Raw genomic sequence first — 17,564 nt, 5'->3', positions numbered from 1 at the left:
AGGAGGCCCTTCACAAAACACCTTAGCCAGTAGGGTGTTTTCTCTCCTTGAGACGACAGGGAATGACCTGATGTACTGTCTGATTTAGAGTCCTTGTCTTAAGAGTTGGCAGCAGTTGAAAATAAGCGAGTATTTGGGAAGAGAAAGAAGATCTTAGTTTTCAGGTAAACTGCATCCTTTTAAAAGAGCTGAAGGGAAGACTAATTAGGGACAAGGGTAAAAAAAGGTGGATGTTTCTCTAAAGTGTAAGATTCTCAGTTCACCTGTGTGGAGCTGACATGGGCCCAGAGTCACTAATCCCAGGAGGCCAACCTGGAAGGGATCCCAGAGGTCATTTAGTGCAAACCAGTACTTACTAGTTGTGTGAACTTGAACAAGCATTTACAACTTCTCTGAATTCACCTTCCTGATGTATATAAAATTGCAATAATAAAACTAGTTCTGTATAGGGTTGTTGTGAAGGCAGAATGACACGGTACATGTTAAAGAGCCCAGCATAGGGTGGGGGTTATTTCTTTCCTCCTACAAATGAGCTATTACTTTCCTGTCTTTTTCTTATCTGAGGGCCTTCAGTTAGATTTCTGAGTCACATGGTAATGTGGATGAACAACAGGCTAAAACTTCAGGAGCCCCAAAATTCCATTCTTTTCTCCAGTTCACTTGTCTTTTGTCGTGGGGCTGAGCTGATGAAAAGTTTATCTGGGTTAGAATTTGGGGAGCTTGTTTGGATCCACTGTCCTCCCCACCCCAGTGTCAACAACAAAGCACCAACGAGCCTCGTCTGTGCCCAGTGTCACAGTCATTTCCACCTGAGCTCCTGTCGTTCTCTTGCCTAGTATGCCATCTCTTCCTCTACTTGGCCATTTCATACTTCTCTCTCAGAGTTTCACCTAAGGTCAGTTAAGTCATTCCTAAAGGCTACTGAGCTTCATTGATTTCTTCTTCCTCTAAACTTCTACAAAGTTAAAATCTGTATGTCGTCTGTTAGCCCTTAATCATATACTCTTCATTGTTGTTTTGCTCCATGTGCCCTGGTCTTATCATGCCCACCAGAATGTAAGCTCCTTGAGGAACATTTTACATTTCATCTGTATCCTCAAGAGAATGTGGCAAAGACAAGTACACAACAATCTATGGGCAAAAGTATTTATAAATCAATTAATTGGCTGGACCTTGAGTGATCTTCTTTCTAGCCAGACTTCAGTAAAAGGCTAACTAAAATAACCCCAGCATCAAGGACAGTTAAAAGACACTGGATGGGCTCCATCTGCCAATCCCTACCCTTAGAAATCAGAGGCGTTACAGAAAGAGCAGGTGTGTAGGAATGGTGGAACAGAAAATTTGATACCTAAGAATATACTTTAGTTATTTAGTCAACTGTCTTAACTCTTCCCTGACTGGGTGGTGCTTTTTACTAAAGTTAAAGACCAGCTACCCCATAATGGTTAGAGTTAGCTTTTCTCAGTTCAGTACTTTGGCTGCTTTGTTGCTACTTCTGACAGAGCTGCCTATTTATTCATTATTAGCAGAGCCTGGATGACTAAAGTGACCACTTCCTAATGGTGGTGTCCCTCTCCTATGTGACATCACCTTACCATCTCCTCAGTCAAAAATTACCTACCAATATAATGGACATACCATAGTGTGATTTATAAGACATATATATGTAGTCATTCAGATAACCAAATATATTTCTCATGTATATTCGGTCTTCATCCAGTTTCTGACTCAGCTCCAAACCCTTGAAATTCCCCAAGTGTTGACAGAGATAAAAGTATCTTTGGCTGTAACAATTAATGTGACTTTTGGATCCCACCCAAGGGCAGGGGCTGTTGCCAGGAGGACCAACCATGTGATTTGAGGGTTGGACTTCCAGGATACCTCTCAACCCCTCAAGGGAGATGGGCTGGAGACTGAATCAAACAATGGCCAATGACTTGGTCAAACATGACTACACAATGAAGCCTCCATAAAAACCCAAGAGGATGGGGTTCAGAGAATTTCCAAGTTGGCAAACATATAGAGATGTGGGGAAAGTGGTGCCCCTGGAGACGGCATGGAAGCTCTATGCCCTTTCCCTAGACCTTGCCCTATGTATCTCTTCATGTGGCTGTTGATTTGTTATCTTTTACCATATCCTTTAATAAACTGGTATGTAAGTGTTTTCCTGAGTTCTGTGAGCCACTCTAGCAAATGAGAAGAACCTAAGAAGGAGGTCGTTGGAACCCCCAATCTGTAGCTGGTGGTCAGAAGCACAGGTAATAGCCTGGGGCTTATGACTAGTGTCTAAAGTAGGGGTCAAGGAACAGTATTACTGGCCTGAGCCCTTAACGTGTGGAATCTGATGCTATCTCTGGGTCGAGTAGTTAGTGTCAGAATTGAGCTGAATTCTTAGACACCCTGCTGATGTTGGAGAATTACTTGGTATTGGGGCGGGGGTAGGGGACTCCACCACCCTGCCCCCACATTGGATTTGGGTCCAGGAATCCAAAAAGAGGGCACATAATGCCACCTCTATGAGGACTCCCATTAATCTAGATCTTTTCATTACTTTTGAATCAGTAAGCCTGCCTTTCAAGACATTCCTTCAGCATTCCATAGGAATGAGTGTAGTAGTCAGTTACTTTAAGGAGTTTTAAAGAGTCTTTAGATGGCAGGCATGACAGCCTGCCTCTGTCTATTGGGCTTTATTAATTGTTTGCATAATTCTCCACCTTCTGCTCCATTAACGTCGTTCTATTTATAAAAGCAACAAACATTACAAAAGGCCAGGGCTTGGACACTGTAGTAAATTAGATTTAGATCCTGTGCTACAAACTCTCAATTCATCAGAGAAACGGTGATGCTAGAGAGAGGTGGGTATAATTCGGTCATCCTCAGGAAGCAAAAGTCTCAGAACCCAAAGGGCGTGAAATCTAGTTTCAATTTGCTGTTATTGACCAGAGGCAAGAAATGTGACTTCCATAGGCCTGTCATTTCCCCTTCTCTAAAGTAAAGACAAAAATACCTTATTCTCTTTGTGTCCCTTTTATCTTAAGATCCCACCCTGAGGTAAGAAAGCAAGTGTCTGTGAAGCCAGGGAAGTGATTTACATTAACGCATGCCATTCTCATTACCGTCATTACTGAGTAATGCTGTGCTACAGCTTGGTGACTTTAGGGAAATATTTATAAGAAAGAGTCTTAGAGAAAAAATAAAGAGTAGAGGGAGATGGATGGGAAGGGTTAGGAGAGGCAGAAAAAATGTATATATAAGAATGCAGTAAGAGCCCTAAGGTCAGCTCACGTGGAAAAAAGTGCCCCTAAGCTCAGTTTCTAAGTATGGCCTCAAGTGCAAATAGACTCACCATCCTCGATGTCATAGGCGTAAGCCGAGAGGCGCAGGGTAGTGGCGCAGTACTCGCATTTGAAGCAGCTCCGATGGAAGAACTTGCCCTCAGCACTCAGTCTCTCCATCACGTAGACCCGCTTCTGACAGAAGTAGCACGTGTCACTGCCTCCTAAGTTCTGTGGGAACTCCTTCTTTATCGAGCCCTGTAATGGGGGATGGTGGAAGATCTGTCAGAGCCAACACTTCTTAGACTCACCTCCTGGAGGTGCACGACCCTCTCCATATGTGAAACTAACCCTCACTAAGCAATTTTGTTTTGAGACAGACTACGATGGCTCACTTTATTATTGGCTCTCCGGAAGAACAATGGCACTAGTGCAGTGACTGTCACATGTGCCCTCTATATAGCAATCGGCATTAGCTGGGTTCTGAATCGATGTTAATCAACACCCAAGAGGAATCCCCAGTTGGTTTTACACAATTTCATAACAAACCAAATTATTTTGACAGAATTGTGTTTTGAAGGTAGCATAAAAATACCTACTCAGAGTTCACGTCGTTCTACATGAATGTGGGCCTCCAGGACTCCAGAGCAAACAATCACTTTTACAGATACTAAGTATGTTTTTCCACACAACATTCTAAACAGCCAGTCAGTCCTAGAAATTCAGTTACAAACTTCAGATATCTTTAAAAAAAGTTACCACATGGCATATATTAGGTATATATGTTACTAAGCTACTTAGAATAAACCAGGTTTATTTACCACAGCTGTGCTATATCTAGACAGACGGTGCCCTTAATATATCTCTTACCAGTTCCTTCTTGTCTAGAAGGGTTTTGGGCTGTTCTTTCCTTTGAAGCTGATTGGCTATCTGCTCAGCCAATGAGCTCACTCCGCCAGTGTACATCTTTATATACTTCTATTGGTTGGAGATTATAAAATGACCAGAATGATGGAAAATGAGAAGGAAAAAAAAAATAAATTAAGAAGACAGGGGGAAAAAAATCTTTGAAAGGTATAAAATGAATACAAGGTGCAGCAGCAAACCATGCCAACACAGTGCCCACAAGCAGGGAAACTTGGTGGTCAGAAAAATGGGTGTCAACGTCCACACAGAGGTATCAGCAGAGGTAAGAGTAATGCCTGCAGGAATAATTAAACTCAGTAAGGGAGAACTTAGTCTTCCATGTCTTTTCGGAGCATACAGTTCAGGGAGGTGGGAAGACAGGATGGATACAAATATAGAACAGAGTAAGAAGGGCCTATACCCTAGTGACTCAAATTACATACAAAGAATTCAAGAGGAATAACTCCCACCCACACGGCACATGTCCAGATTAACATTATGTTTCAAGTTGGGTCTAGGAGAGGGCTTGGCAAGTTATTTCACCATTTAGAAAAAAAACTGAGCTTGGGGTGCCAGGGTGGCTCAGTTGGTTAAGCGTCTGACTTCGGCTCAGGTCATGATCTCGTGGTTTGTGGGTTCGAGCCCTGCGTTGGGCTCTGTGCTGACAGCTCAGAGCCTGGAGCCTGCTTTGGATTCTGTCTCCCTCTCTCTCTCTGCCCCTCCACCACTTGCACTCTGCCTCTCTCTCTCTCAAAAACAAATAAACATAAAAGACATAAAAAAGAAAGAAAGAAAGAAAGAAAGAAAGAAAGAAAGAAAGAAAGAAAGAAAGAAAGAAAGAAAGAAACTAAGCTCACACTTGCAAGGCTGATTCTCCACTTGGGTAAAAGATGCCAACAGCCTAGTATTACTCGTGATGATCACCTTCCTCCTATTAATGCTTCACTCATAACCCCCGTCATATGCATCAAATATTTCTAAGCTTTATCTGGAAGAATCCTTCTCAGCCCATTCTCCCTGTTAATATTTATCTGTTCTACCCAGGCACTAAGGCCAAAGTGTTCTAGACTGGGCAGGGCATCTTAAACACAGCTGCAGGAGGCTAACACCTGGAGCCATGCAGACAAGTTGCTTAGTTTAGTCTTGGGAAGTCAGGAAGTCAGGAAGTCCTGGGAAGTTTCTAGTCCAAGAGGGATTATTTTTTCATAGGTTGGAAAAAGAAAAGAAAAAAAAAAAAAATCCAACCAATTCAATCCTCTTTCTAGCAATGTTGAAGAAGTAACAAGCAAAACTACAAAATTTCAATTGTAAGCCTTCCTGCTAGGCAGCCTAGCTTTGAGCCTGTCCCAAGGACTGAGGTCAAAGTCTTGCTGACAGTCCTTTAGAGACTCCCAAGGTCACCCTTCCATGTGGAGATGGCCAGGACACCTAGTGTGCATGACTCTCCTCTCATAAACTGTGTGGAATAAGAGAACTGCCTAATGAGTTTGGGGAGCCCTGTAATTCTGACTGAGAAAAACACTCCAGGAGCAGTTGTCTTGGGGATGTCCACAACCCTGTCAGGAAGTGGTTTGAATGGACAACACACAAAGCCAGGTGTGAGAGAATCACTGGCCTGAGCAATGGCGTGCCGTGGGCTGAGAAGGGACAAACAAGAGAAGTGCTCCAGGGGTGGGGGGACAGGGGGAACTAGCTCTATGTGAACACGAGAATAACAGAAGCACAGATGAGCAAACAATTCTCCAAGGTTCAGTTGGAACTGAGGAGTCAATTCTATTTTTCAATTTAAAATAAGGAGATTTCCAAGGATTGGTGCCATTTGTTCATTAACTCCATAGCTTATATCCATTAATGGTTAAGAAAAACAAGTGGCTCTAAGATCTAAACCTTCTTTAGATTAGAGCTGTTAGGGAAACTTACTCTTGGAACAGACTGACACCAGGCAGAGCTGAGCAGGTCACTTAACAGCTGACACCGAGGGTGCAGAAAGTAAGTGAGGGTGTAGGCCAGATGCCACCCCTGAGGCTGGGACACTGAGCAAGCTCTGGATCCTCACTGCTCGGCCAGGACCCTTCCCTCCCACCAGAAACTGGCATCCTCAGCAAATACAGCCCAGGGCTGCCTGCGTGCAAAGGCATTTGTCACATTCAGTTCTCAGCAATGCGGTAATAATGACAAGCATCCCCCCAAGAGAGGTGGAAACTCAAGTTCTATTTTCTTCTGGCATGAATAGCAGATGGTATCCTTCTCCCCACTCTTAAGAAACAGTCTAAATGTGGCAATTGCTGGACTTATACTTTTGCTGCCACACATGCATATGTTTCCACACACGTACCACACAGACTGCTCGAGGACAGGAAACATAAACAGAAAGGGCAAAAGGATCCGCCAACCTCTCTCTAAACTACTCTATAGCTGGATCAGTTCCACTGTGGGAAATAGCAGGGTTCACTCCTCAAGTGATTACAATGCAAGAGGCACCCACAATACTGCATATTCACCACTCCATTTAAGAGATTTAATTACACTATTGTTCATATTTTTTAATACATATCCATATGAAGACATTTGGAATTTAAAAAGTTAATGGCTGAAAAATGTTTGTTGTTATTTTATATAGTTGAAATATAATAGAAGTGGGTTTACTGTGACAGAATTTGTTACAATGAAAGCTAGCAGCCTCTTTAACTTTGGTGTATGCCTACAGACCTCACATGCAAAACCAACAGACAACACACACACCCACCCACACACACACACACACACACGTGGATTCCCACAGAAGACAGGCCAAAGTTAAGAGCTCTGCAACCTCCCTCGGGCCTGATGACATTTGTGTAGGTGAACTGAGGACAGGCTGGAGAGCAAAGAGCTTTGCCAAGTTCCAGGCTGTGCTACCTGTCGGAGAGAGTCAGAGGAGGGAGAGGCGGGGCGGTTGGAGGAGCGAAGACTAAGAGAAAGCTCCCACTGGTCAACAAAAAATCGGCGAGAAGGTTCAGGCTCTGGCTACAAAATACAAGATGGAGAAAAAAAAAATCAAAGGAAATGTTAAATAAAAAGTTACACACTGACCTGAATGTAAGGAATTTGGGAGTTTTAGACCTTTACCTAAGTAACTAATGCAGTAAAGAGACATTCTTAGTTCCCAAAGGTGTGAATGGCTCATTCAAAGCTTCCATTTTACTTTCAGCTCGCTCACCCTTGCCTCATGCTTACAGTGAAGCTCGCTCTGGAACATGGTCACTGTACACATGAGCCGTCTCTGAAAGCCTTGTCTTCTCTTGCTTGGTGGTTTTACTCCATCCACCCCAAGTGGATAATGCTGCCTGCCAGCCAGGAGGAGACAGAGGCCAGGGGCTATGTCCTGCTCACACACCCACTTTATGTCCTCTGTAGAGACCCTCACAGACTTGAGCTGGGAATTCTCCTAGGCAGAAGGAGACTGTACCACCTCATCACTCCACTGGCCTTACAAACAGCAAACAATAGCAATAGCAAATCTAGAATGAAGTTTACTCCTCCATAAAGGCCAGAAATGTGGCTTTGCCTCTTCCTATTGCTAGTGCTCAGAGAAACTCTGCCTGCCAAGGAGCCAGCCAAATCCCAGCAATGATCAGGAGAAAAGATCCCAAGTCCTCTGCACTGCATGCAGCATGTGTTGCAAAAGTAAGCTGGCATCTTCCTTGGTGATGGGCCCATGCAGCCAGGATCTGTCCAGTCCCCAGAGAGGGAGAAGGGGTCTGAGAGCTCTGGCAAGTGATAACTGCTCAGTTTCCTACAAGGTTCAGGATGAAATACTTGCAGGGTGGAGGGAAGAACTGTCATGGTAAGAGAAGCTCTCTGCCCCTCTAGCTCCAAGCAGATCCATCACACCCCCAATTTAGTCCCTCACTAAATTCACAGCTTTGAGCGGTGATAAAGTGGAGTGTAACCATCCCTGCTCCAGATTCTCAGCCAGCTCACTGGCCCTCAGCTCAGCACTTGGGGCAGGCTCAGAAACACAGGTCCAAGGGGGAGATCTCTGTAGAAGAGTATCACCCACCCGAGAGAAATAAGAGAGAAGGCAACTCTCCCAGGGATGGCAAAGCAGTGAAACTAATGGGAAGACTTGGGGGTGGGGGTGGGGGTGGGGGGTGGATAGGAGCAGGTGAGTGCACAGGCAAGATTATGCAATAGTGGACAGAAAATCCTGGAAGAGCACACATACAGTAACCCTTATAAGTATCTAGACAGGACCCCTGCAGTGAAGAATCTGGAAACCAATACATTGGGAAAATGAAAGAAAATTCCCTGCAAACCTTCTTGCTTCCTGAGCTCAAAATCCTACCTTTCTTCTGGGGGCATTGTAGCCCTAGACTTTTGACAATTTCTCCCTGCCCATCTCTCCTTTTATTTTACACACTTCCCTCTATTCTTCTTCGCTTAGGCACTGCTTCATTAAAAATCATCAGGGTCTCATTAACTATGCATTCCCTGAAATGTCGGGCTTGCCCTTCTTTGTGAAAATACCTACTTTTCTTTTTGAGGGGAATACAGCCTGGGAAGAAGGAAGAAAGAGGCTGGGCACACAGTGCTCATGGTAGGAAGCAGCCCCAACAGAAGTGAAGAAAGCAGAGCTGGGCCATGCATGAGGAGATGAAATGGACACCCTCCTTCCACTTCGGCCCCGGTCTCTCTCCCTAAGCCAGCACCGATCCACGCATGGTCCTGGCAGCACAGATTGCCTGCTTCTTGCTTGGTGACGGGGTGTAAGAATACAGCACTAGCTTCCTTCGCAGTGACTGTATTTCTCAGAGAGCAAAGGCAGAAGGAGAGGTAAAAATAAAAGAAAAAAGGCCCATGTGAAATTAACAGTTACAGAGGATTCTTCACTCTTGCTGCAGAGCTTAACTCACTCAGGGATCAGGTTTAAGGGTAACAGTAACAACCAAAAGTTTCAGAAAATAAGCAGGCTTTTAAAAATGGGCATCTCTGCTATTCATCAAATTATATGATGGCCAGGTATAATCACTAGATCCCCCTTCAGTTTTTCAGAAGAGACCCACTAAAGCTTTTCATTACACACCCTTGTCACCACCTTCCTTCCCCTGCATCAGTTCTTCATACTTGAAAAATCCCCACACCAGTAAGAGCTTTGGTTCTCTCATTATTTCTACCTCAAGATCCCCGAATGTCCAAAGATATAAGCAAATCCCACCCACTTACTGATCTCTGTGCTGGGCAGATGAATGCTCTCCTGTGAATGCTATTTACATGGGTCAACATGGTTAAGCAACAAGAATTCTTGCTCTTGGCTGAGTGACAAGAGTGTGCACAAAGCAAGGGGAGAGGGGACCATCCCCACCTTCCCTCTGCCCCACCACCACAGCGTGCCCCGTCTGTTTGGCTCTCAGCATCCCATGCCATGATTCATGCTCTTTTACCCTCTCATGGTGGGGACTCTGCTTGCCACGGCTGTCAGCATCAAGATCCCTGTACGTCTGTTAATAACAAAGTAGAGACTTAAGCTCCATCCAAATGTTCTATGTGGACCTACTAAGTGACAGTGCCAGATATTCAGAATTCATTTTAACACATATCCCCTGCCCCTGACAGATCCCCACCCCAGGAAACCACAATCCCATCTAAATCAAATCCCATGATCCCAGACAACTTTCTGTCTAGCACTCTGTCCATCTGGCCTCCAGTGAGGTCAGCCACACAAATAAAGAACTATGGTTAGTACAAAAGTGGAACAAACATATTTCTTTCACACAGTGGCACAAGATCAGAGGCATTAAATGGAAGGTTTAGAATGAGAAGCTGGTTAGGAGGGTGAAAGGGTGAAGCTTTCCACAACAAGATATTAGAAAGGAAAGGTGGGGAGATGGAAACTGCCTGGAACAAATGGCCGTTAAACAGTCCAGAGGAAACTCCAGGATGGGGAGTGGTCCCTGAATAGGCATATGGGACCAAAGCCTCATTTATTAAAGGGAGAAGTGGATGACGACTGGAAGCATCTTCAGTCAACAGATAGGAATATGTACATGATAGGCATGGAAATCCTGAAGACAGGCATATGGCTGCCTCTACGGACCCAAGGAAACAACTATCAGCAATTGTGTGGGAAAAGGGAAGGCCACTCTCATCACTCTTTGGATTACTGGTGAGGATTCAGCTTATGGCCTTGTACTGGTGGAAGAACTAATCCAAAGCCTCTAATGTGGCCCACAAACATAATGGTCTCCACAGGCAGGATGAGGCCACAGGTTGGGTTCCAGAGTCACACCACCCACATTCAATTCCTGGCTCCATTACTTACTGTGTGAACTTGTACAAAGTACTTGGCCTCCCTACCCTACGCCTCAGTCTCATCTGCAACATGGAGATGATAATAGTACCTGCCGTAGGGTTACTGGGAGAACTGATGGAGGTAACACAACAAGAACTGAGAATGCCGCCTGGGACTAAGTGTTAGTTATTATGTAGAGACAAGGCATAGGGTAATTACTCAGTCTACAATGGCTGAATTCTTAGGCCCAGGGACACAGTGTGGGCCTTTAACAATCAGACACATTACTCAGGGTCCCCTTTTAAATAGGCCACTTAGTTGAGAAAATGTCTTTCCATACATCCTGCCTTTAAAATTAGTATTTTATTTTATAGAAACATCCTACAAAGGTCAATTTCTATTCTATAAATATACTTTATTAATGTATGCTTATTATCCTCTTTAATCATGTCTGTGGTTAACTGCTCTATAATGCATTTTCAAATGGTCTGCCTAGAGTGTGAGTGGGGCAGATGGGAAGGACAGGTGTTTGCTGGCATAAGCTGGATAAGTGAGAGGCAGGGCTCTCAAAACCAGAAGGAACCAAACTCGTAATATAGTGAGGCCCTATAAAAAGCTTCCAAAAGCCCATCCTAATTATATCTCCTTGGGCAGCAAGACAAAAGTGGCTGCTTTAAATGAGGTTATATAGAAATGTGTTGTTCCCCAGGGCTTTTTGGACCTTGTATCTGTGACAAATATAGTTTAAGTTTTAGTCTTGCATAGTTGTTCTCCTATGATGTGGGACTAGATTAAACCAGGGTTTGAATATATTAAGTGCTATCCTGAGGTCTAATTGGAAATTGTTCATCTGTAGCAAAAAAGGTGCTTCTGCTACAAATGATCTTTCTGTTTTTTGATTGTTATTTCTGAAAAGAGGGAGTTCTGATTTGGTCTCTACCCTAGCCACCTACACAGGCAGGCAGGAAGACACAGACGAGGACCACAGAGCATGCAAAGAAGATCACCTGCTGGCTGCCAGGCGCCCGACAGGGAGGTGGAGAAGGGGGAGGAGAGAGTGTGATCACTTTTTTGGGGCAGGTCCGAGAACACTCCTTTTCCCGTCGCTTTTACACCAACAGACACAAACAGAGAGAACATTGGTGAAACAGGAGCCATGTTTTGGCTGGTTCTAGAAAGACTAAAGGGCATCTGCCAAAACCATCCCTCCCTTGCCTCTCCATCCTCAACAGCAATCACTGTATGGTTAGGGAGGATGGCTTGTCACAGTCGATCGTTGGCCTCTGGGTCACACTTGCGCTGTTTGGTAAGTACAGACCACATGGGTAATCTCCGCAGCTGGCCTTGGGGTCAGAACTTGCAGTGTAACACTTTCTAAATGTCAGGGATCAAGGGTATATTCTTTGTGAGTTTTATCAGAGAAGCTGAGGACAGAAGAAATGGGCTTGGACGTAAGTAGAGAGAAAGGGCACACAGGCCGAATAGCACGAGGGGAGCATGAAGACTGTCTCCTGATGGCTCAGTCACCTCTACACCCACCAGCAGCAAAGCAGCACTCTCCTTGAGGGCTCACCCAAGACAAAACCCTGCCATGGCTTCCCTCTTCTCAGTCCCCCGACTCACGCTCAAAAGGTTCTGGAAAACTACCAAGGAAATACAAGAAAGTACAGGAAACAGAATATAAAACTTAAATATCTTTCACTAACCGAACACCACACATATCCATGGATTATTTCCCCATTTTGCCCCTCTCCATTGTACTCCCTTTCTATGAATCTATGATTTAGAGAACTCTTCAGTACTTAGGGAACAATGACTTATTTCTAGGCCAGAGGAATCCTCCATTTCCTCATGACCAGAATGACCATGTGGGGCAGCACACAGGTGAAGTATGGGAGGGAAAGAAGAGGTTGTGAGGCCAGGGGAAAGAGCCCCATCATCTATTCCAACTTCACATGATGACTTACTTCCAAACGAAGGCTGGTTGCCTGCAGGATGCATTTCTGAGATCAAAAGGTAGAAGGGTGGGGAAGGAAGGGCCAAAGTGTTTACACAGGAAGGTAAAAAAGAGAAGTCACTGGCAAGCAAAATTGTTATTCATTTTTCCTCTTCCATACCATGACCTAAGTGAAAACTGATCCTTGTGCCAACTCAGCCACCATGGCTGTGCTTGCCACACCCTCCTGCCTCAATCCAAACCTCTTCAAGAAAAACAAAAAGTGAGTCATGGTAAGGTATTGCCAGTCAACCCCTCAATCCTAAAGGGAGAGAAACAGGGTTGCAGACAGGATGAGTCAGAAGCAGAGGACCAGTGGAGCACACCACTGGAGTTCTTCTGTTCCCACATTTCTGGAGCATGTGGCACTGCCTGCCAAGGTTCTCTTTTAGGAGATAAATTTACAAGGCCAAGACTCATGATGCCACCCCTGATCAGTGCTGAGAAAAAATTACATGTAACTGTGAGTTGCAGTTCTTTGACAGCCAAGTAAACTCACGTTCCCAACTCCATAGAACAATGATCTAACAGGATTTTCATTGTTCATGGTTTTTCACTTACCAAGATCTACCCAGATACCCTTTCCACTGTAATCTCTGGTACCCACTCCATAGAACCCAGGTTTGACTTCAATGGCTCTATTCTGCTACCCAAAGAGCCTGGCAATATTCTGCTTCATTGACTGTAATCATATATTACCCAGATGACAACCTAGCTATATGTCTCCATGTAGCACCCCATACAAGGTTAGAGGTCACCAGATGTTTCACAAACAGGTCCACAAACACCAAGCTCTTGTCTTGATGCCCCTTTGGTACAGTTCCATCAGGTGATGAGCTGATGTACCAGTCTTCACCAGGACAGGGGCCTCGGCTGAGCGAGTCTCCTCGGGTCACACTTAATACCTCTGAGACCTCCCAGGAAGCCAACTCAAAGCTGCTCTGGGCACATGCCTTTTAAAGTCATCAGTTCATCCATCTACACATGTTACTACTGACTTCCCTTCTGTTTTGCTCCTTGCACCTCAGAGGACCTTTCTGGACATTGTCAGAATCTAGAGTTTGGGGGAACCTAGTTTAGAGTTCACTTTCCCCTTCAGCAGATCCTCAACTAAATATTACCTTTCAAGTCATACAACCACATAGACTTCAAGGCAAAGGGTAAGAAAATAAAATGGAATTTCTAATGAACTTTGTTTATTTGTTTCCCTAGGCATAGAGAAAGAAGCAGGCTGGGGTCTGTTGTGAGTCTGGACATTGCTCCCTAGCTTCCATTTCAGACTCATGGGCCCTGCATTTAATGTGGCATATTATTAAAAAAGAGGTTAGAAAGGTAACTTTTGCCCTGAATATAATTCAAATAAAACCCACCTGCCACTCCCTAGCACCTCCCAGCAATACCTGTCACTCTGCAGCACAAGAGGAAATTGAGGGTTAGCTCACCTGACTTCTCAGAATCTTAGTCCTAAATGATACCAAACCATAAGACAGAGAATCCAGGCTGCAGTCAGTAGAGCAGGAACTTGCTCAACTGTGACTTGGGAGAAAGAAAATACAGTAGAGGCCCCAATCTTTCTGATGGGCTTCCTATTATCAGCCAGGTGCAACTCCCCACCCCCTTCTTTCTGTCCTATCCTATACTGCTAATGAGCAGCTAGGAGATCCTGTAAAAACTTCATTGAAAATTTCAAAGAGTATTTTAAATGGAGACAAAACACCTAGAAAATGCCCACCATCATCTTTGTTGAAGGTCTGAAACAAATAAAAATCATAGTTTGAGACTATTTCTTGGCTAACATTTTCCTATTTAACATGAAAGGCTCCACTGCCCCAATTCTCAGCCTTGCTGAATTCAGGATTCTCCCTGCAGTGGTTACAAGGACACATGTAAGCAAAATGTCAACTTGGGACAAAGGTAATAATGGTAAAACTGTAGAAGCTAAGGTAGCTAAACTACTTCCCACATAGCTTTAGCAAGTTTCAACACCAAATTAGCCACCTACCCTTTTAAGTGATTTCTCAAATCCCAACAGTTAAACAAATCATGCAATACAATCAGTATGGTCTGTTAAACTTCCCCCCACAGTTGCTACTCAAAAGAGTACAGAAGTTTCCTGTCCTTGAGAGCTAGGATTCTAAAGTGTAGGAGGCCTCAGCTGTGGCTGGTTCAGAGGGAGGAGTGGGGTTGGAAGGCCCAAGGAAGCAGCACCCATTCTGGTCCCTGGGCAGCAGCTTTACCTGTTTCCACTGGGGGGTGGGAGCAGGGCGACCCTGCTCAGGTAGGCAGCAGGACGGCTGGCTGACCCCACGCTCTTGTGTCGGCTGTGACACACAGGTCAAGTATGGGTGGGGGACAGGACATGGAGACAAAACAAAATAAAATACATTAAGATAGGAGAAGACACAAAAAAGATACTCATGCATGGCAGACAGACACATATCTATGAGCTGGGAGTGGGGGGAGACACGGAATTAATTCTTAGAAAGTTACACTTATAACAAAAACAAGATACCCTACCCCCGCAAACCAAAAGCAAATGCAAAAGGAAAAAAAAGAGGCAATCCAAAGCTGGAATTTTCATTATCCTCTTCCTTAGCTCAAAGCACTGAGCCTAAACTACTAATTCAGGTTTGGAAAACTAATCTTTCTACTCAAAATGAGGAAAACAACCTTCTCTTAAGGGCAAACTTCCTCTCACGGAGAGCATTCCAGCCTTCCCGAAATGGGGCAGATCCTGCAGTTGCCAGGCAACCTCAGATGTTTACCAATGAATATTATCATCTTCTCTATGAGCCATGACACGCATGATTGGAGTGTGAAGATTAATAACCAAAGGCTAAATGTGAGAAGAAGTTAATTATGGCCAGACTCCAAGCAAAGTCAGTAGCCCCCTCAGCCCTGGTCAATTGGAACAATGGCTGATATATATGGAAAAGATGAAGAAAGAGAGTAAAAGAATAAAAAGAATGGGGTCCCTTTCCTCTGGATGTTCTCTCAGGTCATTAGGGAGTTTTACAAGAAATTTTTTGTGTAAATCTCAGAATCCCAGCACCTCCTCTTGTAAGACATCTTTGTGACTTTCAGACAAGCAAGAGGGAGACAAGACATAACAAAGACACCTCAAGTTAAATGCTCCTGTCTAGCACTCTCTGGTTTGACTTATGGGAATGAAAGTTAATTTCTACGATGACTCTTTAAAATGTTCATAACTCTTGAGGATAGCCTAGGAAAACCATTTGCAGCACACAAAAGAAGATCTACCACAAGAATGTTTATTACCTCTGTACTTTATCATGAAAGATGAGAAACAATGAAAACATCCAACACCAGAGAAGAGTTAAGAAAAGCATGGCACAACATGGGAATATGCCCAAAGTTATGTGAACAATGCAGAACAGGAAGTGTATATTAAGAATGACCTCAACTATGGAAACAAAAATGACTAGAAAGAAACAACAAAATGTTGACAGAATTAGAGGTGTCTTGATTACCTTTATTATAGTTTTCAGTATTTTCCTCAATAAACATCCACCTCTTTCATAATTCAAATATGTTTGCATGTATATGAACATATAAACAAGTATAGATATATACAGAAATTTAAAACCCCTCTTTGGATTTTTTTGTCACAGACACCTCACACCTGAATGGTGAGGATAAAGCAGTCCTGAAAGCACACAAGGAGCTTATAAAACACTTTTTCTCTGCTGCAGTCAGACAAGGGGAAAACCAGACACCAGTCTTGAGTGCATGAACACTCGGCTGAGACACACCCCATCCCATTTCACTTGACTGAGAAGATCCCTCCTTCCTATGTGGTCAGACCAAGTGTGGATGGGTGAGATGTAACATGGGGTTTACCTGTCTCCTCATGCCAGTGGACTGTGGAGGTGCATTCTCTTCAAATTTGGCCAGCAGCTGGGTTGCCATGTATTTCACTTTGTTCTGATTGCCAAGGGCCACATCCATCCTCCTGTCTGTCAGAGTGCTCACCAGTGTGGGCCTTCCTCCTCTGTAGCCCCGGGGTGCTTCCTCCTGATAAACACCAACACCCAAAACCTGGCCTCTGTTACATAAGCCCCCCCGCCACAGATGCCCTTCCCTCAAAGAAGAAGGGTGACCAGTGCCTGGCAAGGTGGCTGGTATTTTTGCTTTAGGTTAAGCTTAACAGCTTCCCTTAAGGTTCTAATCTCAAGATGCCGTCAGGAAGACTTTGGTGCATGGGGCAGTATAAAGAGGTACTTGGACTTTTGCTGGTATTGCTGTATCTCAGAAAAGTCACTGCCCTCTGCCAAATATGTAATTCTAAAGGGACAGGAAAGCACCAGGGCACACGTGTCTGCTCCCTTGGATGTTCTCCAAAACATTAAACAAAGGCAGAAGCCCAATGAAAAAGCATCTGCCCACAAAAATTCTCATAAAAAATGAATATGAGGGGCGCCTGGGTGGCTCAGTCGGTTAAGTGTCTGACTTCAGCTCAGGTCATGATCTCGTGGTTTGTGAGTTCAAGCCCTGCGTCGGACTCTGTGCTGACAGCTCAGAGCCTGGAGCCTGCTTCAGATTCTGCATCTCCTCCTCTCTCTGTCCCTCCCATGCTCATGCTCTGTCTCTCTCTGTCTCTCAATAATAAATAAACGTTAAAAAAAAAAAAAAAAGAATATGAAAAGATCTAGCAATATCAATTTGGAAATTAAGGATTTAAGCCAAAAAGGGCAATTTGATCATTCTAGCAAATCCCAGATAATTCTTACCTCTTCCGATTGACTGGTCTTTCTCCTCTTTCCAGCACCATCCAAGTCCTTTTCCTTTTTATCCTATACCAAGAGAGGAGGGACACTGCGTTATCCTAGGCACTATAACTTGCCTTTAGGTTTGCAGTAGGTCAAAAACCTCTTCCATTTTACCTTGGGAGAACGTTTCCGAGAGATGGTCTGCCCAAGTTTGCTTAGGAAGGAGATGGGAGATTTGGTGCTAGCTATAAGGACTGCTTTCTCCTCAGCATTCAGGTCCAAGGCATCTGTGAACAGGAAGCAATGTTTGAGGACAGCCCTGGAGGGGGCTTCAAAGTACTGACCAGGAATACCTCCTTGCAGGTGGCTCAAAGAACCTCAGAAAA

The 17,564-nt window shown here is 44.3% G+C and overlaps 1 protein-coding gene across 26 annotated transcripts in view; it reads right to left on the bottom strand.

Annotated features, from left to right (window-relative positions):
• Window positions 1–17,564, bottom strand: part of MICAL3 (microtubule associated monooxygenase, calponin and LIM domain containing 3) — a 224,448-nt gene that overhangs the window by 82,273 nt on the left and 124,611 nt on the right. For 17 of the 26 annotated variants that reach the window (XR_003425320.2, XR_003425321.2, XM_053225540.1 and 14 more), the window contains 9 exons: window positions 17,353–17,465; window positions 17,200–17,262; window positions 16,310–16,507; window positions 14,686–14,769; window positions 11,460–11,558; window positions 9,605–9,661; window positions 7,080–7,187; window positions 4,146–4,253; window positions 3,347–3,533 (listed from right to left, as the gene is read on the bottom strand). Coding sequence is in view for 24 of the 26 variants with exons in the window: in XM_053225540.1 (XP_053081515.1) it covers window positions 3,347–3,533; window positions 4,146–4,253; window positions 7,080–7,187; window positions 9,605–9,661; window positions 11,460–11,558; window positions 14,686–14,769; window positions 16,310–16,507; window positions 17,200–17,262; window positions 17,353–17,465 (1,017 nt within the window). In the remaining 2 variants the exon portion in view is untranslated. Of the gene's footprint in view, window positions 1–3,346; window positions 3,534–3,968; window positions 3,990–4,145; window positions 4,254–7,079; window positions 7,188–9,604; window positions 9,662–11,459; window positions 11,559–14,685; window positions 14,770–16,309; window positions 16,508–17,199; window positions 17,263–17,352; window positions 17,466–17,564 lie in introns of those variants that run through there. The other 9 variants (XM_053225553.1, XM_053225554.1, XM_027073867.2 and 6 more) reach the window with 7 other exon arrangements.

Source organism: Acinonyx jubatus, chromosome B4, assembly GCF_027475565.1.
Source record: "Acinonyx jubatus isolate Ajub_Pintada_27869175 chromosome B4, VMU_Ajub_asm_v1.0, whole genome shotgun sequence".
NCBI lineage: Eukaryota > Metazoa > Chordata > Mammalia > Carnivora > Felidae > Acinonyx > Acinonyx jubatus.
This window is presented reverse-complemented; position numbering and strand designations above follow the sequence as displayed.